Source organism: Mustela nigripes, chromosome 1 (assembly GCF_022355385.1).
Source record: "Mustela nigripes isolate SB6536 chromosome 1, MUSNIG.SB6536, whole genome shotgun sequence".
NCBI classification, from domain to species: Eukaryota; Metazoa; Chordata; class Mammalia; order Carnivora; family Mustelidae; genus Mustela; species Mustela nigripes.
Genome location: NC_081557.1, coordinates 86,495,720 through 86,522,598, shown reverse-complemented (window position 1 = coordinate 86,522,598; position 26,879 = coordinate 86,495,720). Strand labels below are relative to the sequence as shown.

The window sequence follows — 26,879 nt, the reverse complement described above, 5'->3', positions numbered from 1 at the left end:
CCAAAAGGTTTTGGTCCTCCCAGATGTGATGAAGGTGTGCGCGCACATAGGGGTGTGTGTGTGTGTGTGTGTGTGTGTGTGTGTGTGCATGCTCATACACACGCTCAATGTCTAGGATGCCCTTTCCTGGGAAGGCAGGCAGCCTGATAAGTCAGATGGATAAGAAGTCTTCGAATCAGACCAGAGGATGGATTGTAGCAACACTACTTTCCAGCTGTGTGACCTTGTTCCCCATCCATTATTCTAAGCCTGAGTTTTTTAGAGACAATATAAAATGTGTGTGTGTGTATCTTTTTTTTTTGTTGTTAAGATTTTATTTAATTACTTTATTTATTTATTTATTTATTTATTTATTTATTTATTCATTTTTAAAGATTTTATTTAAGAGATCATAAGTAGGCAGAGAAGCAGGCAGAGAGAGAGGAGGAAGCAAGCTCTCCACTGAGCAGAGAGCCCGATGCAGGGCTCTATCCCAGGACCCTGCGATCATGATCTGAGCCAAAGGCAGAGAGGCTTTTTAACCCACTGAGCCACCCAGGTGCCCCAGTGTCTGTGTGTTTCTTCACAGAGTGGCAAGTACTATACTAAGAAAACCTTTTTTCCTTATTAACCATACTTTTCTTTGAAAGATTTATTTATCAGTGGGAGAGGCAGAAGAAGAGGGAGAGAATCAAAGTGGGTTTCAGTCTCACGACCCTGAGATCCCAACTTGAGCCAAAACCAAGAGTAGGATGTTCAACCGACTGCCCCCCCAACCCCAGGAGCGCGCAGCAGTATCATTACTGTAGGAGCCTATTATCACATGCTGTGACTCCCAGGGACAACATCTTACTCAACTTTTCCCTCTTGTGCCTTGGCCCTTCCAGGAAGGTGGACATCAGGAGACTGCTTTGCCTTCCTTGTTAGCCTAGACTGGTTGAGGAGTCTGGCCCTTCCCCTCATTAGGCCTGTCTGGCTTGGAGTTACACCCTCACCACGTGATGGGAAACTTACTGGATGTCCGGCCAGAGGGAAGACTGGCAACTCTTGCGTTCCTTTGATTTGGAGAGGGAAGGAGGGCTGCATCACACATTTATGCCATTAGTTCTAGACTGCTAAATGCATTTTTTGCTCTGCGGGAAGATACCATCGATGGGGAGTTATGGAGTTGGCGCGGGCTGGGGAGGGAGGTAGAAGCCATAGTACAGACAGCAGATACACACAGCAAAACCAGAGCAAGTGCGTTTAGAGACACTTTATTGACACAAATGGGGTATTTCCTGAAAAACACTACCTACTGGCGTTAGGCTGTGGAGAGTGTGGGTGATTAGGAATGACGTTTCTAGGGTTTGGAAAAAGCTTGGTTGTGGAAAATCAAAAAGCAATAACGAAGATCATAATGTGGCAAAGCGAAGCCTCAGTTGCAGGACTGCAGGAGTTGGCGGATTGTGTTTGATGCTGTTCCTGAATCGACGAGCGCTCGGGCTTCCGCAGCGCCCCTGCCCCGCCGATGCAGCTCTTGCAGGATAGTGATGCGGGGGAGAGAAGGCTACCACCAGCTTTGAGGCTTAGCTGGCCTAGGAGAGGGGTGGAGTCTGATCTACCACAATTCAGACTTGGTTCATGTGCTTATCTACTGGGTCCTACTCTAAACTCACAAGCAAGCAAGCTCAACATGAGTTATCTACCATGCCGGACTTTCAGAGATTAGGAAGAGCTTGGCTGACGGTATTTTTCCACCCTAAGGCGGCGGGGCTCACAGAGGCTCTGACCTGGTGCTTGAGACAGTGCGTTGGGAAACGCAGGAGAGATGGGCAATTGGAGCGTGAACACACCAGTACTACTCAGATACACTCGCAGGGACTAGGCGAATTCACTGGCTTAGGGACCTTTCATTTACAAAAGGAGGGGAGAGGAAGGCTTTTTGTTGGTGTTTTATTTTTCCCTTTCTGTGTGAACTTGGGAACCAAGGTCTGTTCTGAAATGCGTCTGGGCTTGCATCTTCCCACAGGGATGTCAGTCACACAGCCTCCGCCCCCTGGCGTCAGGTAGGTTCACAGATCCGGGGTTAGAGGCTGTGGGGGAGGGGAAGGACAGCCTCCTGCCCCTCGGCCACCCACTGCCGTCCTCGTTTGTCCGGCATATTCCTGCTTTGAGAAATTCCCTTCCCACTAACCTGTCTAGTTGGGCATCAAAAGAGAAAAACTCAGAGAATCGGCAATCTGGGTGTGTGGATGTTGGGGGACGGAGGAAGTAAAGGCGAATGCTTTTAAACAGATGGAAAGTAAAGGCTGGGGAAGGGACAGGCCCCGACTGGCACAGTATTAACACGCAGGAGCTGGGGCTGTGCAAGAAGACCGAGCTGGCAGTAAAGGTCAGGAGGGCAGGGTGTCTACAGCGCCAGCCGAGTTGAGCGATCAAGTTCTTGGCTGTTCTAGCAGTAGGAAAATTTCGAAAAACCAGAGCCAGCCTGGTCTGGCCTTCAGCGTATTGTGTTACTGAGGGATCTGTCGTGGGAAATACGCAGCACCAAGGCAGCAGGTGGGGTTCCTAAAGTGGTAATAGCCCTTGAGAACGTTTCTAAGCCCTTTAATAAGGACAACCTGCCAGACGAAGCTTCCAGAGCAATGCACACTGGGTCTGGCTCCTCTAGGAATATGGGGAGGATCTGAAGCAGGCTGGGGATCACGGGGTTTGTAGTCCTGATCAAGCCTCCTGGAAAGGAGCTGAGTTGCCATTCAGAAGAAAGAGTGATGTGCAAACCAGCCAGAGAGGGAAAACCGAAACAAGACAGATGCTCAAAGCACATTGCGAGCACCGCTAAGATGCAAAGCGGCAGAGGAGCAGTGGAGGGGTAGGGGCGAGAGCTGTCCAACTCCTGCCAGAGAGGCGGAGAGGAGACGAAATTCAGCCGTGAGAGAAAGCAGCGGCAGTCTGGGCGGGAAAGGAGCGGGGCCAGGAGGCCAGAGAAGACCCGACCGCAGCTCCCCACCTCCCAGGTGTATGAAGGCAGGATGTGGTAAAGCTGCTTGGCCTCAGACAGCCTCAGTGTGCTCTGCTGATACCTGGGTATGGTAATACCCACGGTAATATCCGCCTCACAGGACTAGCTGTGGAAGAGAACTAAAGTATCAGAAATGAATGTGCTGTGTAAGCCATGTTGCTCTCACGGCAGAATTAAGGATGAGAGGTTAGGAAACAGAAAAGAATTAAGCTTCCTTGTAAAAGATAAAGAAGGGGAGAAAATGATAGGTGCCATTGAATTCATTAAAAACCACTCAGGAGGGGGGCGCCTGGGTGGCTCAGTGCGTTGAGCCTCTGCCTTCGTGTTGGGTCATGATCTCAGGGTCCTGGGATCAAGCCCCGCATCGGGCTCTCTGCTTGGCAGGGAGTCTGCTTTCCCCTCCCCCCCCCCTTCTGCCTGCCTCTCTGCCTACTTGTGATCTCTGTCAAATAAATAAATAAAATCTTAAAAAAAAAGACCAAACCACTCAGGAAATACTTGAGTTGGGCTTTTGAAAAAGGACAAAGGCAGCCATCGTGCATACTACTTGATTACGAGTCAGATGCATGGTCACCTGGAAGCAAGAGGGTCGGCTGGTCGGAAGCAGCTTGCTTCTGCTGTAAACTTGGCCATCCACCAGCCACGGGACTGGAACTCACAGGAATCTGTGCCCAACTCTCTTCCTCATTACAAAGGACGAAAAATGGTCTATATTCTGCCACCTATTTCAGAGGAATTGTGTGGGAAATTACCGATGAGAAAGGTCTTGCTTGAGTTTACTGAAAGTATTTTCTTCAATAAAATTGGACTCTTGAAGATGTGAACAAGGACTTGTTTCAAGCAGATCCTCCCAAGGATGGAAGAGTTGAAAGATTTGTCGGGTGAGCCCCAGAGCCAGTGGAGTGTGCTCTTTCCCTCACAACTTCCCCCCAGATCTGAGGGACCTCTCACTGCCTGGGCCCTGCCGCCGCCGTGCTTTCAGATCCCATAAAACAGCCTTCTCCTTCTTCCTCACTAGGTGCCGAAGGACATCACACTTGGACCAGTCACTCAACTGAAATGAAATGAGGCACTGACTCAAATTTTTTCAGTGTTCCTCTGCTCTCCCAAAATCCAGAAAAATACCCAACAGTGAGAGACATCATGGATTCATGGGTAGAGTATTTGGAAGTCACCGAGCCCTGCCCGTCTCTTCACTCATTCACGTGTCATCCATCTAAGACTTAAAAGCACATTTCTTAATTTAAGTATTCCCAGAGGTAATGTCCTTCTGGAAGATCTTCATGGTCACTGAGGAAATTCTTCCAGTCCACCCCATGTCCTACTCTGAGCCTTACAGCCAGATTCCAGTTACCTGACACTCTCAGAGCTAACCTTAGCCAGGCAATCCAAACCTTCCCACCACGGCCCACCCCCATGCTTGGAGATGAGGCATGGCCACAGCCAAGCTCAGTTTCAAGGTCTTTTTAAAAACAAAATCATCCTGTCTCTGAAAGTCCCGACTGGACAGCATCTAAGGCTTATTATGCCCCCGGTTAGCCTCTGAAGTCTCTTACTCAGTTGAGCCCGGTCTGGAGTCCCAGTTGCCTCCTGTGAAATGAGGAATAATACTGATCTACAGGAATTTTGAGAGGAAGAACTTAGGAATTTCTGTTCAAATGCCCACAGGGAAATAGTGCTTCCCAGCGATCTCAGGTGGGTGCTCCCCTTGGAGGGTGCACCCGCGCTACCCTAATAGGGTTAGGAACCTGTTGCATGACTTTTAAGAGCCACTTCTGTCTTTGGCTTCTTGAAGGATTGAGCCCAGCTTAAGCCTTAGAGACCTATTGGGATCAAGCCCTAGAGTACCAAGTTCCGAGAACATTTTGGTCCAGGCTTAGTAAACTTTCTATCACCGAAGAACCTAGAAAGGCATGCTTTGCTCTGATGCTCTAGTCAGATGGGCCAGGGACTTGAAAAAACTGGCTTCAAGGAATCCCACTTCATGACACTCGTGCTTTAACCCAAATTAATCATTCCCACTTCCTTCCATGAAGACGTCCATTCACTTGCAGCAATGAAGGACGAGCCAGTTCCAGCCAGTTAGGGACAGAGGGATGTGCCACCTCCAGCATTTGTACAGAGTCATTTGGAGCCCAGGGAGGGAGTCCCGTTGGCATGGGAGCTCCTCGCTTGAAAGCTAGAACAGGGTGAGGTTGAGTCCACATAGAAATGTTGGCTCCTCGGTTCTGGCAAAGTCTTAGGGTGTGCAGAGGTCTGATGGAGTTAGGAAGTGAGGTGAAAGTTCAGACGTGAGCAGGTATGAGTGACTAGAAGGGTGGATGCAGGAGGCAAAGCGATGTGGCCCCTGGGGCACCCTCCTGATGCCGTTGATATCACTGAATCTGGAATATCCTGTCCCTCGGGGTCCAGACCACCTACCAATGATAAAACAACTCACTGAGAATTTCCAGCCTGGCCCAGTCAATCCCAGCCGAAGACTCTGACCAAATCCACAATCCTTACAAAGGAGGGAGTGGGGGAGTTTTTGTCGCGGTGGGAAAGATGTTCAAGTTTCTCCAACACTCAGGCCAAAGCAATTCACCTTCTGAAGGGCTTGACGTAGAGCTTTGTGACCTGGGTATCATCGACTTCAGGTAGTACCCTGAGGGCGGGGACTCTGGATAGGGTAGAAATCTAAGGGGTCAGATGTAAAGTCACTTGGGTGTGGATGGACACAGTCACTTGCGCCAGCTGCCGTCCGGATGCAGCGTCCCCGGCCCTTCCCTGTACGTCACCCCAGGTGCACGCCTCTATTCCTCCACGGGTACAGCTGAACTCTCTTTGTTCTCCGACGGGATGGCAAGATAGTCAGACCTGGAGGAAGGCAGACGGGAGGAGAGAATCAGTACTCTCCTACCCAGGGGTGGGAACCCAAGAAAGGGGAAGGAGTGGGGCACAGGAACAAGGATGTCTGCAGAACAGCTCCGCATTTCCTTCTGCCTCTGTTTCCCAGGAGAAAACTAGAATGTCCCTTTCAGCGGGGGCTAGAATACTAGACACTGCCTAGTTTTTTCCCTTCCCCTAGCAATGCATGAATCTTCTCATTGGTCCACATGGGTCTCAGGCTAAAATGTGGACCACACTGTGGGGTGTGAAATTATATTTTATAGTTGCTTTAATGTTCATTTCCCTGATTACTGCTAACGCTGTAAGTTTTGAAGTGATTCGGGTTTCTGCTTCTGTAATTCGTTCACGCGCTTTCCCAGTTTTCCGGGTTTTTTTTTTTTTTTTCCCTCATGGATTTTTCCTTTTCTTTCCCTTTCCCTTTCTCTTTTTTTTTCTCTTGTTTTTTTCTTTCTTTCTTTTAGGGGGAGGGGCAGCAGGAGAGAGAGAGAATCAATCCTGAAGCAATCTCCCCACTGAGCATGGAACTCAGTCCCAGGACCCTGAGATCATGACCGGAGCCAAAATAAAGAGTCAGCCTCTTAACTGACGGAGCCCCTCCCCCACCCCTGGATTTTTCTTTGATGGCTTCGTGTCTTGAAAATATCTTCTCCGGGTCTGTTATCTCTAAACTGATTTTCATATATGGTGTCATGAAAATCACCTTTCCTCTCCATGCCTTTTGCATTTTAAGAAATCCTCTCTCCTAAGGTAATGAAGATAGTGTCTTCTATTTTCCCATGATAGGCTTTTTAAGTTGTACATTTTACCTTGTCTTTAAATCCACTCACAATTTACTTCTGTTTAGTGGGGGGGGGGGACTTTTTATTCTGACCCATTTGGAGGGGGGCTCTCGGCTTTGTTCTCTTCGTGCTGCATGCCTAGGTCAGTACGGATAAACTCTTCTCTCTAATAGCTCTATAGGAAATCTTCATGTCAGATAGGGAAAGTCCTACCAGCCACCTTCATTGAATAGTGCTCTTTCTTTGAAATAGGCAAACAATGGCTCATGAGCTAAGAATGATCAGAAGCGTTGCCCACCAAGAAGCAAAACCAAAGAATAATGCACAACAGAGATCGGGTGGAGAAAAGAGTCACAATCTGGGCATCACTTGGTTTGGACTAGTTTTGGCCCTTCCGTCTTCCATGTGACTTTTAAGATCCACTAACTGAGTTCCTTGAACAATCCAACAGGGGTTTTGGTGGAAATGTCATTGAATTTACAGATTAAGTTCAGAGAGAATTGCCATGTTTGCATCAGTGAGGTCTGATTCTCCCATTTACTTAGGTCTTAAGTCTTCCAGTAAAGTTTTGCAATTTTCTGAAAGTTCTCGCACATTTTCATCAAATGTATTCCTAGGTCCCGGACAGTGTTTGTTGCCACTGTGATGGAATTTTTTTTTTCAATTGTTCTAACTATTTCAATGTTTTTCTAAATGTCTGTGGTTGGACTACAGGTGGTTTTTATACTTTTGTGTTTTGATTTGTATCTACCCTCCTGTGGAATGTGCTCACAGGCTCTAATGGTTTGTCCACAGCTTCCCTTGGATTTTCTATGTAGGTGGTGGGGGAAGTCACAGGCAGGACTTGGCTGTTGGGTGACCTGTGGCCAGCAGTCAAGCCGCCCACCCCCCAAGCCGCCCACCCCCCGCCGGCTTTTCCTGAGGTGTGCATTCTGCCTACCTTCCCCATTCCCAGAAGCTGTCCCAGGGACACGGTCTGAAGACAGTGATGTGGTGTTGAGACTATCTGGACAGTATATACCCGTCTGAACCCAGTTAAGGCCTCTGTCTACACAAGCCTTTAAGATTCTGGCAGGCTCGTCCTGTGGCTGCCCAGGGAAAGTCGTGTAAGTAATTTCCCTGGTTTAATTCCATCTGGAAAGGCCTGCCTCTTCCTTCCGTCTCTCCCTGGCCTCCCATCACACTGGGGAAGCTCCAGAGGGGGTTGCCAGCCAACAATAGATAATTATATTGGGTATGAATCATGATACTTTGGTGTCTTCCCTTACAATTTTTACTCTCTTTTTTTCCCTCTGTATTTACTTAGTACACTCCCTAGGATCTGCAAGGTAATATTGAACAGAAGCCAGCAGACATGTTTCTCATATCATAGGCAGTTCTAACCCCACTGGAATTTGCTGGAGGTAACTTGAGTAGCCGCCCTTTTTCGGTTTAGGGATGACTGGTGTTTCGGTTTAGTATTTATGCTTCGCAGGACACGTCATGCTTCCTGGATCTGAGGAATCTTTCCTCAGCCACTGTATCCCTGAATATCATTTCTCCTCCGTTTTGTCTGTTCTGTTCTAATGGGTATTCTCATTTTCTTCCTTCATCTTTCATTGTGATACCCCATCTTTTTAAATCTCTGGTCTTCACTCCGTACTGCTTAATTATGTTGATGCCCTGCTCCTCCGTATCTAATCTTCTGGTGAACCCCTCCATCACATTTTAAAATTTTATTGACTCTACTTTTCATTTCCAGATTTCTTAAATTATTTAAAATTTGCCTGTGCGTGGGGTGCATGGGTGGCTCAGTCGGTTAAACATCTCCCTTCGGCTCAGGTCATGATCTCGGGGCCCTGGGATCAAGCCCCGCATCGGGCTCTCTGTTCAGCAGGGAGCCTGCTTCCCCCTCTTTCTCTGCCTCTCTGCCTGCTAGTGATGTCTCTCTGTCAAATAAATAAATAAAATCTTTAAAAAATAAAATGAAATCTGCCTGTTTGTTTTTCTTAGCAACTGACTCTATTCTTATGCTTTTATTTTATTGCTTTAACTCTCTCAAATGAACTTATTTTCAAAATTCTACCAAATCCTGTGTCTGAAGTTCCTGGGATTTAATCCTGCCATTTGTTCCTTGTCTTGCCTGTGCTGGCTTTTAGCTTTGGATCAGACTGTGAAATCAGATCCAGCTGTGCTTTACGCGGGGAATCCTGGTAAGCCTCAGCTGAGAGAGGGTCCCTTCAGAATGGTTTTCCATTTGCTCCTATATGGTTATCACTGTCTGGGGACTAATTTTTTAATTGAATTTCTCAGCTTAGAGGCTCCTGGATCATGCAGGTAGTATAAATTTAAATTCCAAACGTGGTGACTGCAGGCTTGTGGTTACTAATTCTCGAGAATCTTTTCTGTTTCTCTTTGGGAGTCAGGCCAAGACAGGTAAGTTTCCTTGGGTTTTTCTCCAGGCTGGCAGACTGGTTTTCTCATCTGTCCTTGGCATGTGTTGTAGCCTTTGGAGGATCCTGGCTCTGCTGGGGGCCTCGGTTCCAACTGTTTGGTGTGCGGGCCCAGTTGTAGGCACTTTCTGTCCAAGCATTAAAACGTGAGAACCTTGGTTTCACCAGGAATGACAATCTTCCCCAGCATATCATTACTTTCTATCCTTGTATCAGTTGTAATTTTTACTTTCTCAGATCATAGCATCATCTAATATACTTTCTTTTTTTATTTTTTTAAGATTTTTATTTATTTATTTGACAGACAGAGAGCACAAGTAGGCAAAGAGGCAGGCAGAGAGAGAGAGAGGAGGAAGCAGGCTCCCCGCAGAGCAGAGAGCCCGATGTGGGGCTCGATCCCAGGACCCTGGGATCATGACCCGAGCCAAAGGCAGAGGCTTTAACCCACTGAGCCACCCAGGCACCCCGTAATATACTTTCTTTACCAAACATTTTTAGGTGATCTTATGTGCCTCCAGTTTTTAGGATATCACCTCTGCATTGTTGCTAGCGTTGTAAATCTATGACCGTTCTGCGCTTTCCTCTCCCCAAATTAACAGGCCAGAGCAGCCTCTTAGACCCTCAGACCCCATCATTTCTCAGATGTGCTCACTCCCCTAGGGCCTTGGTGAACATGGCCACAGTACGGTCTGGAATGGGAATGAGAGCCCCTACTCTGGGTATTCAATTGCTGCCAAGCTCCAGGGCAAAGATCGTGTGGCTCCAAGCTCCTTAGCTAAGAAAAGGCAGTGCCCAGATGGCCTGATGAGCTCCGAAGTGTACAGCAAATGGCTCAGTGTGACAGAAAGAGCACAAATGTTTGGAATCAAGAGGCCTAAATCCCAGCCTCTCCTCTCATTATCTGTGTGGCCTCCTCAAGCCACTTAACCTCTATGAGCCCGCTTCAGCCTCTGTAAGATGATCATAATAATGCGAATTTTGTAGGACTGAGATGGTGGCTTATGGGTCTTATTTTACATCAGAGGTTAAGTGTCCCCGTCAAGAGTTAGCAGGCACGAATCAAAACTTTGCTTTGCCTCTTATAATGATCTTGGGCAAACTCTCCCGGGCTCAGTTTTCTCAGCTCTAAAATGGGTGTATCGATGCTGCCTACCTCGAAGATCATAGTGAGGACAGCGGAGGACCGTGTCAATTGCTTAGCACCTCGACTGTGAGGGCAAGCGCTCTGAAGGTGCCCGTTAGCCTTATTTTTGGCATCTTCGAACTTACGCGTTTTCTTGGGCTGCCTCTTCGGCCTTTGAGACCTTCCTGTAGCAATATATCATCTCGATGAGCAGCCACAAGGTGAGGAAGACTAGGAGGATGTACATCATGATCTCCGAGACCACAGAGGTGAAGTCTTCTCCGGCTGCAAGGGGGACATAGGGTTCAGAATATGCACGCCCAGCAAAGCCAGAGCTGTCACTGGCTCCGAGATATATGAGACCTATTTTTAAGTGTCGCTTAAATAAGCCCTGGGGCTAAGGAACTCAGATGTCGGAGAGGTTTAATACCGTCGGACACTACTCTCTGCCCATTCGCTCACTGACTTCCTTCTGGAGCGGGGGGTGCGGAGGAATGGGGAGTGGAAGAAATCACAGAGCCACGGGAGGAATCTGGGAACCGAGTGAGAGATAAGAACTGGGTCCCGGTTTGATGTGAAGAGTCATTTCCCTTATTGGAGACTCATCTCCCTAAAAGGTAAGGCCAGGGTAACCGTTCCCACCCTGACACTACCTACTGTGTTCCAGAACATCTGGTGAGATGTGATGGTCTACGCAGATGTGGGGAACGTGTCTAGTTCAGCCACTTTGTCCTCTGACATTAGAGTGGCAGAGGGAGAGAGCGTGGGGCCAGAGCCGCCAGCCAGCCCCGTGAGCTGGGCATGTTCTCTACAAGACCAGACTGGAAACAGGGTCCTTCGCACTGTCTTCCTTCCACGTCATCCCAAACCCAAACAGAAATGAGAACAGGAGCATTGCATGTACTAACCGGGCTTTCTGAAACACAAATCTGATCCTGCCTTTGTCATGCTTAGAACCCTCTGTGCTCCCTGCCGCCCTCGGGAGAAAGACTGAGCTCTGTGAGCGGCAGGTGGGACCATTCATCGCCAGGCCCTGCTCTCTTCATCGCCATCCGACGCACAGGCAAAACTTGCGCTCCCATATACACTGTGGTCTTTTGGGATCCGCGGACATCAATCCAAACCCTTTCCTCTTCCTCGATGGGACTGGCCCTCACTCTGCTACCTCTGTCTCAGCATCCTCTCCTGCTGTTCAGTCCCCTGACCACTCTCCCAGATGCCACCAACGGCCCGGGCTGTGAAGCCTTCCTCAGCCTCTCATGCAGAGGGTGTCCTCCTCCGTGCACTTGTCCATCGTGACCCTCCTCAGGGTGTACTGCCATGGGTTTCCCTGTCTTCCCTACTGGTCGTGGGCTTATTAAGAACATATTTCACTTATTTCTGAATTATCAGCCTATTGTCTAATGCCAGAATATTTGAAGTACTCTGTAAATATTTGTTGAATGAATGTATATAAATAAATATTGATCTTCGTTTCATGGCCAACCAAAATGACAATTAAAACATGCTCCATGGCGCGTGTCCTGACAGATCCTCCTTTCTAGTGGGAAGGAAGGTTTTAGTCACATCTCCCATTGCTAGCTCCTACCTGTACATTAGATTCATGGTCCCTGGTTATTCATAGCCCCCATCATCCATAAGGCCTCGCTCATTAGCTCATTCAAAGCACAGAATCGCCATCGCCAAGACCCTCGGCTCAGAGGAGCAGTCTAAAGGCTCCACGATCATCCAGGTTTCCTGGATGCTGGACCTCCTGGAGCTGGAGGTCAGAGATGCAGCCTGAAGACCAGAAGAACACCATACACATCAAATGTCTTTTTGTGGCCTTGACACTACCTAATTTAGGACATATTCATCTTAAAGCACGCATTGTATTAATGCACTAGCCAGAAGTAGTAACACAAGAAGGTATCTAGGCTCACTATTTTTACTCACTTCTAGGTAAAAAGACCTCAGATTTTTGTCTTAGAGCCAAGAGGCCAGAGCTTATGGTAGGATAATTTCAGCTTGAGCAAAGAAAACCAGAGAGGTTCTGGGAGACTCTAGGAATGGAGGACAGGCAGTGGGGCATGTCATGGTGGGGCATGTGGCTCTGAGCCTTATGAGACCAGTAGTATCTGGGGGGGGGGAGGAGGTATTCTCGGAGGCTGCCAGGGGGTCACTGAGGAAGAGAAAGAGGAGGGAAGGGAAGGGAAAGGATGGGGAAAGGGGAGTGGGAGAGGAAGGGGAAGGAGCAGAGAAGGCTGGGGAAAGGGAGAGGGAAGAGAAGGGGGAGGGGGCGAGAAGAGGGAAGGGGAAAAAGTTATGAAAAGGAGAAGAAAGAGTAGCAGGGAGTGTGATGGTAGTAGAAGGAGAAGATGCCATGGACACAGAGCTAGCCTGGTGGGCAAAAGATCTGGCTTGGAGTCCTGCGTCAGGTGCTAACTTGCTTCACGTCTCTAGGCAAGCCCCTCACTGATCTTCCCACCCCAAAATGAGGGACACCAGGGCTGCATCCTCCAGGCATTCCCCGAGGGAGTCATTTCTACTGACACACGCAAGGTCTCACTCCGACCCTCCGAACTCACACCCACAATAGCGGTACTGAGATGTCCACACGGAAGACAAGCCCCCTGGGCAATTCCGACGCCTGCTCTTTGCTCAGAACCCCTGCATGAAATGAGAGCCAAGCTTCCTTCCAGTCCTAGCATCCCAAGAGGATCTGTGGTTCTGACAACAAACTTGTTTTCCTTCTATTTTTACCCAAGCCTGGCTCTGGCGCCCAGTAGGCGGACTGGTTCAGCTTTGGCACACCTTCCACTGCCTGCGTGAGGGTCTCTGGAGGCAAAAGCCTGGGAGCACAGTGGGTGCAGACAGGCACCTTCCTAGTGGCGGGCTATCAGCAGCCAGCAGTTCCCCGTGGTGAGCAGCAGAGGGCGCCAGCCCCTGCTCCCCAGGGAGAAGAGGTGTGTAAACAGAGAGGCTAATGGAACTTCTGAACAGAAAAATACCTTAGAGAGCTTCCAGGCCAACACACTCATTGTACACAAGAGGAGACCGGCCCAGATGGGGAAAATGGCTCATCAGGTCTCAATGCCAGTGGTCTGAGAGTGCTCTGCACGTTCAGAACTGACCTATCTTCCGTTTGAATCATGACCTCTTGACCTGCCATTCACTCTCAAGTTTGCATTATGAATTCTATCACAATAACATGAGAAAAACACACACTTATGGTTTGGAAGTCAGGATTCTTGGAAATCCTAGGAAATGCCCTATCTTGACTTTGACCTCTTCTTTCATGTCCCACACCTTTTGCCTTCTTACCACCCGGCATCTCGAGGCAGCAATAAAGCTAAGAAGATGCTGGAAATAGACTGCCTGAGAACAGGCTAAGAGAAATGGAACCATCATTGAACATGGATCAGAAAACACACAAGAACATGCATATATCACTCACTGACACGTGAGGGAGTGTTGGCAAGGGGCTAGGAGCCACAGTTCCCAGAGTCCCTTGAAAGCACAAGGACCAGGGCACCTGGGTGGCTCAGTGGGTTAAGCCTCTGCCTTCATTCAGCTCAGGTCATGATCCTATTGTCCTGGAACTGAGACCCGCATCGTGCTCTCTGCTCAGCAGGGAGCCTGCTTCCCCCCCCCCTCTCTCTGCCTGCCTCTCTGATTACTTGTGATCTCTGCTAAGTAAATAAATAAAATCTTTTAAAAAAAAGAAAGGAAGGAAGCACAAGGATCAGGCATGAGAACACTCAAACTTCGCCCTGGATTCTGGACTGGATTAAAAGAGAAACTTTTGAGTTGGGTTGATGAAAGGGCTTCCCCGCACCTCCCACCCCAGCAAGAAACTAGCTGTGGGAAATCTGAAGATTTTAAACTAAAAACTAGAAAGTTTGTTCTCCCAGTTGAGAATGCGGTTATATAATGAGAGATGCCGGGGATGGGGAAGGAGGAGATTGCTTGCGTGATTATTTGGGGGAGGGGAACAGAAAACAAAAGGCTGTCCAACTTTGGTTTAGAGGAGTGGTTCTCAAAGTGTGGTCCCCGGCAGCTGGAGCATCTTCTGGCAATTTGTTAGATGTGCAAATTCCCAAGATCTATCTACAGAATCAGAAAGTCTGCATTTTTAAAAAGTCCTGCAGGGGATTTTGAGGCTTGCTGAAGTTTGAGCACCGCTGGTTCAGGGATGTGTATGGCTTACACACAGGAGGGTTTGAGGACCTCTAGATGACCTCATGAGCGTTCCCTGTGCCCAGCGAGTCAGGGATTCAACATAAGCCAGAGAACCAGGTGCAGCTGATTTGGCAGCTTTGGGCTTTGTGGAGGCTGTCTTCCTTCTCTAAGGACAAGAGTTAGGGGATGAAGGAAGAGGTCATTCTGCTGTCATCCCTGAGCCTTTCTGCTCTGAAGAAAGGCACAGAGAGGCAAGCTATCAGGCAGTTTTCAGGAAACTGGCCGCTACAGGAAGTCAGTGCTGACATTTTTAGGTATTGCCACTCTCAATATATGGGCTTTGTACTCTGCAAGGTTGTCATTTGGGTGGAAGCCCACTGTCCTCCTTCCCCCAAGAGCAGGGCACCCTGGAGACCCTCCGCCCCAGCCTCACCCTCCTCGGTGACTCGGAGGGGGATCAGCCGTGTAGTTTTCACAAAGGGGCGATGCGCCTCAAAAGCAAACTCCCGGGACACGTTGCAGGTGTAGAGGCCAGAGTCATTCAGAGTGACGTTAAGCACAGTGATGGACACGTCCTGCAAGTCTTTGCTCCCATTCCACTGCAGACGTCCCTGGAAGGGACTCTCCACCTCCTGCTGGCCGTTCCGATACTCGTAGATCTACAGGTAGAGAAGCAAAAGAGAGTAGGGTCGGGAGAGAAAATCGGGTCTGAGAGCTGGGATGGGGACAGGGCACGGCAGGGGCAGGGAAGAAAGGGGACATGGTTACAAGGAGATCCCAAGAATAGGGGTGGAATGAGGCTCAGAGAAGGGCAGGGAAGAGAGAAAGGCAGGGAAAGATGAGCAAAGCTAAACAGGTGTCAGGGCATCTGGACAAAGCAAAGCAAGAGGCAGAAAGGAGGAGGCAGGAAGAAGGCTGGCAGGAAGAAAGAGGTGCAAAGGAAGAACATGAAAGAAGGTGCGGGAAGGGGATTCCTGGGTGGCTCAGTCAGTTAGGCGTCTGCCTTTGGCTCAGGTCATGATCCCAGGGTTCCAGGATCCAGCCCCACATTGGGCTCCCCTGCCCCTCCACTCCCCCCTGCTCATGCTCTCTCTCTCTCTCTCTCTCAAATAAATAAAATATATTTTTAAAAAGTTTTTAAAAGGTGAGTGAAGCATACAGGAGACCAGGAGTGGGGAAGTTGGGAGAAAGAAAGAATTGGAAGGAGACAGAGAGCAAGAGAGAGTAAGATGTGTCACGGGGGCAGCCGGGGAGAGAACAGAGCAGAGACCCAGAAAGGCGGCTTCCTGTGTCACGAAGACATCTGAAAGCCTTGGCCTCAAAACTTGTCTCTCTGATCTGGTTCTCACTGAGAGGATGTGGTCCGTCTGGGTCAGGTCACAGGAAGGGGACCGAGGACGCAAAAGGTGTCACAGATAAACAGAGCTGCCAACTGATATGCATACCTCAGGTCTTTCATTTTAAGCTGAATTATAAGTGAAATGTGGTCTCAAAACTGGTTTTCTCAGACACCCCCCCACACCTTCTCACTCTCTACAGCTCTTTATTCTCTACAGGCGTGCTGTCCATTCTAGTCTCCACTTGGCACGCATGGCTCTCTACAGTAAAAATTAAATAACTAGAAATGAAATAAAATGTAAAATTCAATCCCTCCACTGCACTAGACATATTTCAAGTGCTCAGTGGCCACCTGTAGCCAGTGGCTACTGTACTGGACAGCACAGATAGAGCATTCCCATTGTCACAAACATTTCTAGGAGACAGCGTTGCTCTGTATGTCCATTACAACTTTCTAAAGTTTCTTTTCTTCCTTCTGAGTCAACTTCTACTCATTTTGGGCAGCCATGGAGGCCGAGTTGGGGGTTGGCATAGAACCAGGCCTGAGGTCAGTGGGAGCCTTCGCACCCAGCCAGACCTCCAGGTTCCTGTAACCTGGGGACCAGTGTCAGTCACAGTCAACTCTGGGTGAAAAAACCGAGATTTGGGGGACATCTACTGATTCCGGTGTTGGCACCCAATTGAAGCAAACACTCAACTTCCCCCTATTATTGTCACCATGAAGTCTTTGTAGAAAAGAAACTTGCCTGCAGGAAGGTGGGATAGGGCAGTAAGAAAAGCCTTGTGTCTCTGGTTCGAATCTAAGCTCTCTTATTTTTTTTTTTTTAAGATTTTATTTATTTATTTGACAGACAGAGATCACAAGTAGGCAGAGAGGCAGGCAGAGAGAGAGAGAGAGGAGAAAGCAGGCTCCCCGCTAAGCAGAGAGCCCGATGTGGGACTCGATCCCAGGACCCTGAGATCATGACCTGAGCCGAAGGCAGTGGCTTAACCCACTGAGCCACCCAGGCGCCCCTAAGCTCTCTTATTAACTTAACTTCTCCACGCCCCAGGCGCCTCACTTACGGACGTATACCTCTTCTCTAGCAAACACTTATATCGTGCTTCCTATATCCCAGGGCTATTCTAAATAGTGTTAAAAGTTAAAGCTAACAACTCTGACGGTAACAATTCTCTGAGGTAGCTGTGGTTCGCACCCCCCTTTTAGAGATGAGGATGCTGAGGCACAGAGGGGCGAAGCAAATTGTTCCAGGGCACAGAACCCATAAGTTGTGGAATCCAGACTCGAACCGAGGCAGGCAGCGAGGTCCCGGGGTCAGTGAAAGCGTGAGTAATGGGCATCCCCTAGGTGGTATTCAAAGCGCGTAACAACCATATTGGCAGTGGCTCCAACCAATCAGAACTGACATTAGCTACAGCACGGGGCGGGGCTTGGAGGCTCCCTGCTCTGTCAGGGTGATACCTGTCTCTAGAACATGGGGACCTCCGGAGGTTCCTAGCGGGACGCATGGTGGTGAGGCCCCTTGGGAGGCTAGGCATAGCTAAATACCCACCACAGGACTATTTAAATATTTGACTCACGGATGCGGCTGTACTGGGTATACCAGCTGAAAAGCGGCTTGGGGCAGGTGGGTGGGGGATGGGGTTACTGGGAGGTGGGCATTAAGGAGGGCACGTGGTGTGAGGAGCGCTGGGTGCTGTACCCAACTGATAAATGATTGAAAGCTACATCAGAAACAGATGATGTACACTAAGTTGGATAATTGAATTTAAATATAAAGAAGGAGGAGGAGGAAGAGGAGGAAGGGGAGGAGGGAGAGGAGGAGGAGGAGAAGAAAAGCAGCTTGGTCATCCCTGCAAGTCTTACTTCACTGAGACTGTGTGATTTCAATGAGCTAGCCTACGCTATTCCACATAATGATGCTGAGTGTCGTTTCAGTGCTCCTGCTAATCTAATCCATCCCCTAGGACAGTGCAGAAAATTAAAAACACCTACGAGGTGCCTTATCCTGTGACTAGCGCACAGTCGGCGCTAAATGCTATTTCTCTCTTCTCCCCCTTCCCCTGCGTGTAAGCAGGAATGCTTGCAGCTGGCCAGGCACCCTTCCTTTCACAGAGGCTGGGCTGTCAGGTATCTGCAGGGGAGCTGTCAGTGCTTTGAAAAGAAAGAGCCAGGGTCTGTCAGATCTTTGCATTCCCGGACTCTCAGGATCCAGGCCCATAATAGCAGAGGCAAGCAAAAGAAAGGCCAGCGTCCGCAGCCAGACATACAAGGAAATCTTTACCGCCCTCGGGCCTGTAGAACCACTCCACCACCGTGGTGGCCTCCACCTCCTCCCTCTTCATGCAGGAGATGCAGCGCAGCTTCATGGGGTTGCCCTGAACGGCCTCCGTCTCCGAGGGCACTTCCACACATACAGGGAAGCAGACGCTGACTGCAGAGAGGCCAGTGACAGGGAAGGAACAGGAGGTGTGGGGGAAGCCGGCACCGGGAGAGTGGCGTTGAAGAACAAGAGGGAGAGAGGAGAGACAGAGAAGAAAGAGTCATGAGACAAACTTGAAAATTGCATGTATGTGTCCGTACATTGGCACCTGTGCTCCCCAAGGATGCATACTCGGAGCGGGCGGGGAGTGAGCTAGAGGAGACGTGAATGACCTGGAGGTCACTGCAAACCTCCCAGGATGCAGTTAGGGTGTGGCGCAACCCTGACTCCTGCCCTCAAAGACTTAGAGTCTAGGTGAGAAACAGGGCACACACACACCCATCCACTGACCACCATGCACCCCTGCATTCAGTCACCATTCGCTGAAATCTACTCCAGGCCAGGCCTGGTGCTAGGCTGAGATGCAACAATGAACTGAACGCTAACCACACCCTAAAGGCATCTAGAATCTAGCAGGGAACGCATACTCCAAAGTATCGTGAAATGGGGCCATGATGAGTGCTATGCTGGTGATGGGCTCTGTTCCCAGAGGAGGGCCCATTATTCCTGGTTGGACTGGGGAGAGAGGAAGAAGAAGAAGAGGAGGCTGGGGTTAGAACACTGTGAAGACCTTTGTATGGCCTTCACAACATGAGGAGTCAGATGTCTGCAAGCCATGGAGAGCTGTAATTATATCTGAACTTTATGAAAAAAAATGTAGGTAATTCTGATGCCTGGTGGGGGATGGAGCAGCAGTGAGGAAGACAAGGGAACAGACCCTCGGCCAGAGTGATGCTTTTTGCAGAGAATAGAGAGAAACAAAGTCAAAAATCTGGAGAGAGGTCAGAAACAGGGGGACACCTTGTATGCCACATGGAGTTCTGGACCTCCAGTCCCTGTTCTCTAGAAACTTATAACCCATTAAAAAAGTCTGAGCACATCAGACTGTACTTTCAGAATGAGTCAAAAGTGGGATGTGGCTGCCAGCAAAGCAAGTGCAAATGTGGGCTGCATTAACAGATGTACAATGTGCAGGACGAGGGGGCAACAGGCCCTCCGTACTGTTCAGAACAAATCTGGACCATTATGATCCGTTCAGGGTGTCACAGTTTGCAAAAGGAAGCTGTTCAATGAATGCAGGCCCAGAGGGGAGCAATATGGTGCAGGGTCTGGGGACAAAATCTGGGGAGAAACAGACAGGAGGATGAGGGGTGCCTGGCTTGGACACAGTGAGGACACTTATCTGTCTTCAAATATTTGAAGGCTGGCCTATAGAAGAGAAAGGAATTTCTGTCCAGTTCCAAAAGTTACAAGAAAGTAAGTTTAGCTTATTGAAAAGAAATAATTTTCTGGTGCTGAAGCTGTTTACAAATGAAAAAAAAAAAAAAAAAAAAAAAACCCCTACTTGGTAAGAGTTTACACTTCATTGTATAGAAGATTAAAAAGTGGGATGACCACAAAGGATTCTTATATCAGGACTTATAAGGCCCCTTCTGATGAATTAATAATAAAAACAGAACCCCTTAAAAAATGAAACAATACACATTGCTATTTAAAGGCTAGCACACTATAAATGGTTAGTTTGTCTCTGTATTGGCAGGCTGTTCATTCTGAAAACAGAGGAAAGCTTTATTTAGAGCTTAAAATGAGATTGACCGACTAATTGAGTCAAAAAATAAATTACATTCAACTGGCTTCGAAGGCAAAAAAATGTCACTATTAAACACAGAATTTAAAAAGCAAGTGGCCCTAGGATCTGTCACCCTGATAGCCAGGGTTGATCTGGCTCATATCTCTAGTTAGGCAAGTGTTCCCTTCCTCCCTCACTGCTCCACGTGTATCCTTCCCAAAACTGTGCACTCAGTGAGAGGGGACGACCTTACAGAGGAGGACTGTTCTCTGCTCAAGGGTATATGAGTGGCTGTGAACCTCCAAACAAGCTCTCAAGGTCCATTTGGAAAAGAACATAGAGGAGTCTATCTTCCAAGACTCCAGACACATCCAAATGAGGCACTGGATAGTCTGCCTTTCTTTAAAAACAAACAAACAAACAAACAAACAAGTGGCACTATGATGAAGTTTAAAATATCAACGTAAAATAAAGTTAATTGGTTTTAAAACTCTCAAACAAGTTGGGGCTCGTCTTATTGGGCAATCTGCAAGAGGGTCTCCTGATTCTGTATATGGACCATCCCTTTTTGGGGAAAAGGTCCCTATTTGAAGAGAACTGACCAGAAACACTTTCAGAATGTGATGTGTTTGAAGAGAAGAAGGTGTGGTCTTTGCAAAAGCTTGGGAATGAACAGAGATGCAGAGCTTGTGCCTTGAGAACTCTGTGTAGAAGGGAGCCTTGGGGCACATTCATATTTAATGAGACATGGTGAAGATAAGTTAGTTCAATGATGATGACTTCAAAGCAGCATGGTTGAAAATGTACCAAGGAATGCACAGTTACAAAATCAGAGGCAGGATGAAGATGTATTTGGCAACGGAAGGCCTGGGTTTATCTTTAACCCCAAAGACTCGGTTCATTCATCAACAGAATGTTGGAAATAACATCTCTCTAATGGAGTCATCATGGAAATTCTATGGAATTATTTATATGAATGTGCTTTGTACACTAGCCCTTGTTAAGGTATTTTACCCTTCATCTCTTTGCTCACCTACTCAACAAATATGCTGTGTGCTTATTGTGTGCCAGGCACTGTTCTAGGCACTGACAATACAACAGGGAACAAAACAGAAACCATCCCTGCTCTCAGAGAGTCTATATTCCAGGGGAGGGTGAGAAAAACAAGATATATTATGTTATAATAAGTGCTATGAGAAAAAGTAAAACAGAGTAGAGGAGCACAGACACATTGGAGACAGCCTCATTGAGAGGGTGACAATGAGCAGGCACTGAAGGAAAGAAATGAGGGGAAGAAATGAGATATACAAATATCAGTGTGGAAGTATGCCAGATAGAGGGAATAGCATTTCAGGGGTCCTGGGGAGGGGGGAGTGTCTATCAAAAGCAAAAAGCACAATAAAGCACAGGGAACAGAGTAAGAAAGAAGGAGACAGAAACCAGGGCCAGATCATGGCTGGTCTTGCAGACCACAGTTAGAACCTTACCCTTGACTTTTGCTCAGAGTGACTTGAAGAACACTGGAGTATTCTGAGTGGAAGAAAGATATGATTTATACAAAATTACATGACCTGACTGCTATGTTGTTGAGAATAAACGGAAGAGGTGAGGAAGGGCAAGTGCAGAAGCAAAGAGAGTAGTTAAGAGGCTGGTTCACACTGATGAGACTGAGAGATGGCCCAATGGTTTCGCTTGGATGAAGGTGTAGTAGAGCTGCTGGGGTTTGAAAAGGAATAATTTGCTGGACCACACATCCTCTCATAGGTCACAGGTGATGTAGACGAACTGGTCTTAAATAGGGGTACGTTAGTTCATTTACAGTTAAAGGAGGGGGGAGAGAATATATGCAGTTAGAAAAACTGCCCCAGAGAACGAGTGCTACTGATTCCCTTCTCATAGAATTCTGCTCGTGAGGTCCTGGATAATACATTGCAAAATGGCCACAAAATTCTCTCATCCCTCTTTGATTGCCCTTTGCAATATGACTTGCTGCTCCATCCATCAAGAGGTGAAATCTGTTTCTCCAGCCCATGGAGACGGCCCCTCTCTGAAATCCTCTAGCTGTCCAAGAATGGTTGTACACATGGTAGGTATTCAGTCCACATTGCTGACTGTAAAGAACAAACTAGAATAGTCTTGGCCAGATCACTTCACTTTTGGTCTCTTCTTCAATTTCCATAGTAATAATGAAGAAACTTGGGCCACCTGGGTGGCTCAGTCCATTAAGCATCTGACTTCGGCTCAGTTCATAATCTCAGGGTGCTGGGATTGAGCCCCATATCAGGCTTTCTGCTCAGCAGGGAGCCTGATTCTCCCTCTCCCTCTGCTGCTCCCCCTGCTTGTGCTCTCTCTCTCAAAAGCATAAATAAAATTCAAAAAATAATGAAGAAACTTCTAAAAAGGTAGAATATGATGTTATTACTAATGATTATATTTAATTAAGGAATAATATCAATCTATTATAAGGTAGAGAGTAATGTGTATTGAACCAACTCCTCTAATCTTTTTCTTCTTTGGGCATTCCTGACTTTGCTCTAGAATTCTTTTCCTTGTGCTACGATAATAAAGGCTTTGATTAGAATGTAAATACTTTCCAAAGGAGGGTAATAAATGAAGTTATCTGTAGATATTAACACCCTGAAGTAATTTGTCTATCAGATTAGCCAGTCACTTAGCAGAGCCTTGAAAGAATGGGATCCAGCAAAATGGGCTGCTGGGGGAAGAGAGGAAAATATTCCCCACCCAACATAGCAGACATCTGGGAGAATAGACCTGGGCCTAGAGGCTCAGGAGGCCCATAGGAAAGGCAATGGTTTGGCGGAGGGGAGAAAGGGTGATGGCTCAGAAAAGGGATGAGAGGATGATACCTATCTTGCAATCCTGCGGAGCAGGACATGTGTCCATAAGAAGTGCTAGAACAAGTAATAAGAGACTGAAATTGGGAGAAAAGAGTTCTCTAGCAAGTCCTCCCCTCTCCTTGAGTTCATTCTCTCACTTCTAAATTGGAAATGATACTATTTCCCCCTGATTACCCCCAAGGATCGATAGGGTGACCAAAAAGAAGTAATGGATTGAAAAATGCTTTGCAAACTATAAAGCACCAGGCAAGTATAGAGTTTTCTTTTAATTATCATTATAAACTTTATTAAAAGAAATAAGGGAAGTTTTTTCAAGAGATGCAGACAGTAATATAATGGAAAAGATTCTTTCTATTCCTATTTGCATCATGTGAATAATCAGCTTGGGGAGGAGAACATATCTAGTCGAAGTGGTTTCCAATACTAGAATTACATTCAAATAAAATGAAATTGCCTATGTGAAACGAGGCCTTTTCTCTTACATTTGATGGCCAAGTTTCCCAAACCATCTCTCTTTCCTTCTGCAGCTTTTAAGTTTTGTGAAACAATGTTCCAGTTATGAAGAAGCTGAGAATTACCAAGGATGGGTGTGATGTGCACACTTCTCCCAAAGGTTCTATGTTGGGGTGGGGTGGGGAGTGGTGTGAGAAGAGGCGTGGACATTGCCAAATTTAGCAATATTCTGTAAATACTTCCTTACTATTCAGTCTTAAATATTATCTGTTCCAACATCCAAACTTTACATATGAGGAACCAGATACTCTAAGATTGTTACATAGCAAGCTGATGGCAGAGCTAAGACTCCAAGCCAGGCTTTGTAAGTCCAAAGAGGTGCTTGGGAGAAGGCATGCTCACCCTCTCTGCTGGAATTCAGGCAGGGAGCTAAAAATTTAAATTAAGGTTTGGAAAGAAAGATTCTGTAGAGCCTTTTACAAGGGCTTTACAAGGCTCTCACCAACTTCATCTCCCATTGTTTTACTCACACTTTTTTACCCAGCCAGACCAACTTCTCCTAAGCCTCATGTCCCTAGTCTTAGCCTTCCCTGAGGAAATTCCAGCCTTAAATCTTCAAGGCAGGTGAGATCATTGGCAACCTATTATGTTGGCTTCATCTTCAGGTCTAGTCTACTCTACTGGGGATGGAGGGCGGTGAGTCTGCCCTTGGGACTGGCATTACTCTTCCTCTTTGTCCTTTCTGGACTATCTCATCAGGCATTTTGTTCAACAGGAAGCTTGACTTTGCTTTTGGTCACATGCAAAATCCAGATAACGCTGGCAGCCAGTAAGTCGGAGGCTAAATAAAGTGATACTAAGGCAAAGAGGCAATTCCCATCAGCATATTTGCCATTGCACAGGCAGAATGAGTTTCACGCCAAGCATGGGAGGATAATCCCACATGCCCAGTTCCAATTAAGCAGGTGGGCACAATCACTTCTAATTATACTGGTTATTGATTTTTAGCATACAGAAAGGTAAAAACATGGAAAAAGTGGGAATGTAGAAGATTATGTGAAGCAATCTGTTAACTGAAGAGCACCTATATTTGACCTGAGGATCTAATCAGAGTCATCAAGACAGAGATGCCCAGAACTACACAACCAACCAACACACATACACACACAGGCGCACCACACATCTTCACCAATCTATTCAGATGCCCATTCTAACATGCTCACACATTCAAACATAGGCATATACATACACAGAGTAAAGCATTCTCTCAATAAAATATTCAAATGTTATCACATAGACTCCTTAACTCTCTCTACACACATGCAGGCACCCTACCTGGACACTACTCTGCTTAGCCCTACTGTTGCAAGTGAAGGTCTTCCGTATTTGGAAGGAGAAGGTCACCTTATTTCCTCACAACAAACAAGAACCTATTCATTTCTGAAAGCAAAAAACATTGGTCCCCAAACACCAAAGCACCTTAGCTTCACATGCTCATGAAAAAGAATAAAGATGCAATGCCCAGGTGCCCATTTATCAAAGACATTGCTGCAAATGGCTGAAGCCTATTTTCCTTGTTAGAATTTTAAAAATGGACCGACAGCTAAACTGTTTTCATTCTCAAAATGCGTGCATCCAGCTTAAAAAAAAAATAAAAAAAGACATGGGAATTAATCTGAAGACCGACTGATTCCTCATTGAAAAATGAAATGTAAATGCAACTGAGATTTTTCATAATGAACGTATCTACCTTCCCTTTCAGCAAAGGAAAAGGGGAAAAAAATACTTTGGAATTAACAGGAAACAGGAAGAGGAGTGGAAAAACCACCAACGGTGGCTCAGGAATAAAGCAGCAGGATTGAGGACGTGTTTTTCCAATCTCAAAATCCCAGCTCTCATGGAACCCCTATGGAGCTCCGTGTCTGGCAGACAAGCATAGAGGGAAGCCAACCAGGGCTCCTTTCTGTCACAAACGACATGAATTAAGTGTTATTATTGTTGGCATTATTACTGTTATCTGCATTTCGCACGGCAGGGTGCCGGTACTTACCCCAGAAGATGAGCACGAGGGAAGCCAGGGGAAACAATCTGTTGAAGGCAGGCATCTTTTTTCCGGCGGGTGGCTTCCGGGGCTAAACAGAGAGATTCCCTTGGTCAACAACTCGCCCTCTCAGATACTTTCGAGGAAACCCTTTGGGACGAACTGCCCCAAGGGGGCGACTTTCTGACTGAAATAAGGGTCAAGCGCCGGCGACTGGGGAGGCTTTCCGAGCCGGGCGGGGGTTTCAGCTCCAAGCTACCCTTGCGCACCGCCCCAATTCGAGGGAGCCGATCAGCAGCTTCGCGCGCTCTCCCCGGAGCCCGTTGCTGGGATCCGGCTCAGCACCACGGACAGTGCCTTCCCCGCCCACCCCGGAACTTCACAAATTCCAGGCGCTCAGAGGCTTCTGTTTGCGCCTCGGTGACAGCTCAGCTCCGAAGAGAGCAGCACGGAGAGCTCTAGGCGGCTGGGCTGTCGAAGGGGTCCATGTTGATCCTCCTCTCACCTCCCCTGGGAATAACTATGCTCAGGCCAGGATCCGCCAAGACCCAGGAGCTTCGGCTTCATCCGCCTGCACCGACTCTCCAAGCTGGGCGTGCCCCCCGACACCCGAAGCCACCCGGGCCACCCGTCTGAGCTCCAAAATTCGTTCCACCTCGGTACCGTCCACACCCGCCCTCCGCTCCCCGGGAAGGTCCGGAGGGGCGGGGAAGGAGGCGGAAGCTCCTGTCGCGCTGCCGATCTCAGGGGGAGGGCACAGGGAGGGTGGGCCCCTTCCCCGGAGCTTGCCCCAGGATCGTGCCCGGTCCCGGATCCTGGGTGGCGGTGACCTACTGCCCTTCTCCAGGTCCCCTTGGACCGCGTATGTTCAGTCAGCCTTGACATGCGCAGGCGGCTGTCCACCCCCACCGCTACCACGGACCCACCCCTCGTGCACACACTCCCCACCCCCAAACAGGCGTGCCCCTCCCCGGGCAGAACACGCTGGCGGAGCGAGGGGCGGAGCTTAGAGCGGCGCAAACACCTCCAGACCTCGCGGTTTCTCTGCTAGCCGGCTGTCTCCAGGTCTCCCTTTCATATCCCGGCAGCTCTCCCCAGCACGGGCACACCCCCTCGCACCAATTCACACCCTCCAGGCAACCCCACTCCTGCTCCCGCACACGCATGCTTGCCTCCAGCTCCGGGAAGGGGAGGGCCGAATCTCTTTCAGGCAATGATGTCATCTGTAATATACACTGCACAGGAGAAGCTCTGGGCTTCTCTCCCCCGACCCCAGCCCCTTCTGTTCTTCCAATCTATTCTTTGTCTAGCCTTGATTAGTTAGTTCCGGACACTATGAACCCAGCAAGATAATCCCTGCTTAGGAGGAGCGGAGAGGAGTGAGGTGCACCCGTTCCCATGTTCACCTCTTCGTCCAGGGAGGTGACCCAAAGGTTAGCCCAAGAGCGGTGCTGTGGGTGGGGGCAGCTCCCTCCTGCTCTAATCGCTTTTTTTCTTTTCTTTTTTTAGTTTAAAAGAAGACAGCTGTGGTTTGGCTTCTTCCAACTATTAGCCACTCCCTAGTCCTAACAGTTGTTTCAGCGCCCCCGCCCCATCTCTGGAAGGGAAACCTGAAACTTTAAATTCAAACTCAGATTTGTTATAACCACTCAATTAAGAATGCCTGGAACTGAAATGAAAGATTAATACAAAAATCTCCCCCTCTCCCTTCTTACTCCCTCCTGCTCCCTTTCCAAAAGGGGAAGCTTGACACCAATATTCCAAAAAAG

At 48.0% G+C, this 26,879-nt stretch overlaps 1 protein-coding gene across 4 annotated transcripts; it reads right to left on the bottom strand.

Annotated features, from left to right (window-relative positions):
* Nucleotides 1-408: 408 nt before the first annotated feature.
* Nucleotides 409-26,223, bottom strand: SCN3B (sodium voltage-gated channel beta subunit 3). 4 transcript variants are annotated; one of them, XM_059414775.1, is made up of 6 exons: nt 26,143-26,223; nt 25,120-25,201; nt 17,977-18,140; nt 14,801-15,026; nt 10,353-10,491; nt 409-5,839 (listed from the first exon to the last, which is right to left on the bottom strand). In XM_059414775.1, the coding sequence occupies exons 2-6, from the start codon at nt 25,172-25,174 to the stop codon at nt 5,776-5,778; spliced, it is 648 nt and encodes a 215-aa protein (XP_059270758.1). In that variant the 5' UTR covers nt 25,175-25,201; nt 26,143-26,223; the 3' UTR covers nt 409-5,775. The 4 variants fall into 4 exon arrangements, with proteins under 4 accessions (XP_059270758.1, XP_059270732.1, XP_059270741.1 ...); XM_059414749.1 differs by lacking the exon at nt 26,143-26,223 and adding an exon at nt 25,774-26,026; XM_059414758.1 differs by lacking the exon at nt 26,143-26,223 and adding an exon at nt 25,616-25,866.
* Nucleotides 26,224-26,879: the final 656 nt, after the last annotated feature.

Bases quoted from the DNA above. Each gene is read 5' to 3' on its own strand.
- SCN3B (XM_059414749.1), bottom strand. From the start codon at position 25,995: ATGTCAAGGCTGACTGAACATACGCGGTCCAAGGGGACCTGGAGAAGG. The intron at 18,141-25,119 runs GTAAGTACCGGC...GCCTCTCTGCAG, and splicing joins CCTCGTGCTCATCTTCTGGG to TCAGCGTCTGCTTCCCTGTA. The intron at 5,840-10,352 runs GTAAGTTCGAAG...GCCTTCCTCCAG, and splicing joins GAGGCAGCCCAAGAAAACGC to GTCTGACTATCTTGCCATCC.